Source organism: Antrostomus carolinensis, unplaced genomic scaffold, assembly GCF_000700745.2.
Source record: "Antrostomus carolinensis isolate BGI_N321 unplaced genomic scaffold, ASM70074v2 scaffold1025, whole genome shotgun sequence".
Classification (NCBI taxonomy): domain Eukaryota; kingdom Metazoa; phylum Chordata; class Aves; order Caprimulgiformes; family Caprimulgidae; genus Antrostomus; species Antrostomus carolinensis.
In genome coordinates, this window is record NW_010314056.1 from 22185 (window position 1) to 25001 (window position 2817).

At 40.3% G+C, this 2817-nt stretch overlaps 1 protein-coding gene across 1 annotated transcript in view; it reads left to right on the plus strand.

The window, feature by feature from the left end:
* The window catches only part of LOC104524562 (acyl-CoA:lysophosphatidylglycerol acyltransferase 1-like), a gene marked incomplete at its 5' end in the record, with an annotated part of 11622 nt that overhangs the window by 4458 nt on the left and 4347 nt on the right, over window positions 1-2817 (plus strand). Inside the window, one exon of the mRNA XM_010167486.1 lies at window positions 2363-2458. Within this exon, the coding sequence (XP_010165788.1) occupies window positions 2363-2458 (96 nt within the window). The remainder of the gene's footprint in view (window positions 1-2362; window positions 2459-2817) is intronic.

Below are 2817 nucleotides of genomic sequence, written 5' to 3' on the forward strand. Positions count from 1 at the left end.
CCTACACGAACTTGTCATCTTTAGGCTGGTGTGTAGGCATGAACTTATGATACTGTAGTGCCTTGAAGAGCAGTAACACCTCTCAGTAATGCTTTTTTAACTCTTCTCCTTAGGGCACACCTTTTATTTCTTTCTTTTCCTTTCCCTAAGGCTTTCTAATTTACTGAAATGGAAGGAATGTGAATATCTGCTGAGAAGAATTTTTGCTTTAAGATCCTCTCTTTTATTTAACACAGGCCTGGGGATAGCTGTATGAGAAGCCATTTCACCAATATTAGTCTCAAATGGGGAGTTATATCTGGGAACTAATTTTTCTTTTATCACTCACAAATACATAGTGTGTCTCTGTTCCCTCAGATGTATAGTATCTAGTAAGAAATACCACTGACTGACAGGAAAGGATACTAGCATGTCACAGAGAAGAAATGGTTGCTTGTTTCCAAAGCAAAAGCTTTTACATGTTTGAGAGCTGTCTTTTTCTGTCAGACATAGTTTCCTTTTCCACTTCCAGTGATGCTGGAGGGTCCAGAAACTGGTGCTCTTGCATTATCCAAGATCTTCAAATAGAAATTTTGCTTGTATTTTAAAAAACACAAAAGTTGAGGTGTTCTTAGGCAAGGATAGCTAGCTTCTAAATGTGACATTTGGATTTAGCTGGGAGATCAGCTGTATGTCTAAGGCAATAAAGTATCTCTAAACATTCTTTGGCAAGTGTGTTCTTGCAAGTGTGTAAGTACTTCACTTTGCTGAGCATCCGGCCACAGTTGTTTAAGGATAAGTAAAAGAAACAGGGTATGTGACAGTTATCTTTCTCTAAATATATCAGCCAGGATTCACTTATAGCTTCTGTGGTCAAAAGACAGAATAGATAATCAGAGCACGCCAAGAGATAATTAGATTTCTTTGGAAGAGAGACTTACTGATATATGCAGTTCTAGATACAAATTGCAGTTTATCGAGCTGCTTTTACAAAACAGAATTCCTACGTGAAATATGATCTGCTTCTTTCTACAAATTCCACATAGACATGTGAAGAAGGAAAAATAGGTAAAAGCCACCATCCTCCACTGTATCAAACTATCTTGTTAGAAGTATATTTGGAGGCATAGGCATGGATTCTGAGTATGTCTGTTACTGTGCAAGCCTCTGGTGTTTGGAGAGAAGTGTAGAGTGCACTTTAGCAGTAGATGTAATCAGCTAGTACCTGAACAATGCTTTGTATTTTCTAGAGGAAATCTTTATTTCTTAGACTCCTCTATTTCTGTCTTGGCCCCAAATTTTGTATCTTGGACAACTGAAAAATGCCAAGAAGGGCATTTGGCACTGAAAATGCCAAAATGCCAACACCTGACTACCAGAGAAATATCATGGTACTCCACATGCTATTTTGATTATGATAAATGGAAGAGTACTGTGTTATGTGACTTAAAGTTTCACCGAACTTGAATCAGTCTTAGTGTGGCCATATAACATAGGGAAGAGTGAAGGCAACTGGCCTTGTGTAGTATTGAGAGCATGTAAGAGACAGTGGATTTTCCAGTTTCGGAGAGCCAGCTCAAAATCTACCTGTAGGAGCTATAGAGGGGAAAGACTTTGTGAGAGAAGAAGCTTTTCCCTTCTGTTATTTACTGCTTCTAGAGTAATTTTTCTATTTTAAATCTCAAAGGGCTGAGCAGGTATAATATCTGCCTTCAAGAAGTCATGGTCAAAGTGGATCTAATGACTTAACCTCTATTTTTGCCTTCTCACTGTGCTCCTTGGCCGAGACAAGGAGCACAACTTACTGAAATTCTCGGGAATGCATGTGGCTGCTGTGCCATGACAGAAATCAGTTATGGCATGTGGGTTGTACATAGGCCTCAGTGAATGCTGCTGTTCAGAGGCAGAGTGAGTGTGTATGGAGCACATGCACATCAGAAACGTGAGAATGACACGTTCTCAAAATCGAAACATGTTTTTGTGGTAGACAAAAAACAGTTGGGGGTTTCAAATACAGATCTGTATTGTTTTGTGGACTTCCAACAAATACTGAAAATGCTTTTAGTTTGCAGATGGCTTAAAATGATGGTGGTATGTCAATAAGAAGCTTTAAACTACCTGTGTGAAAAGACAGTAGAAATTACTCTAGCATATGACTAATAGCATAGAACTGTATATTATATTACAAAAAGGCAGTTATTTAATCCTGCTCTTCAGGGAGATGTGTAGCACCTGTGGTCCTTTATACTTTGGGGCATAAAGGGCTTAATTCCATATATTTGCTAGGTTTATTGTTGTTGAGAGGGTGACAAGAACATGACCAGTATGTATGTAATTCTCTGCACTTGATATTTACTAATTTTTTTTTAATTTTATTTTTCAGGTTGTCCGTCAGATGATGTGGCTGATGGATCATATTTTTAAGTATACAAACTTTGGCATTGTGTCTCTAATCCATGGAGACTTCTTTATAAGACAGGTAAATGGAGACACGTAATAGTGCTTTAATTTATGAGCTGGCAATGTGCACTTGCAGCCCAGAAGGCCAACTGTATCCTGGGCTGCAGCAAGAGAAGCGTGGCCAGCAGGTCGAGGGAGGTGATTCTGCCCCTCTACTCTGCTCTCATAAGGCCCCACCTGGAGTGCTGCGTCCAGTTCTGGAGCCCCCAGCACAAGAGAGACCTGGAGCAGCTAGAACAAGTCCAGAGGAGGGCCACGAGGATGATGCGAGGGCTGGAGCACCTCTGCTATGAGGACAGGCTGAGAGAGTTGGGGCTGTTCAGCCTGGAGAAGAGAAGGCTCCAGGGAGATCTTATAGTGACCTTCCAATACCTGAAG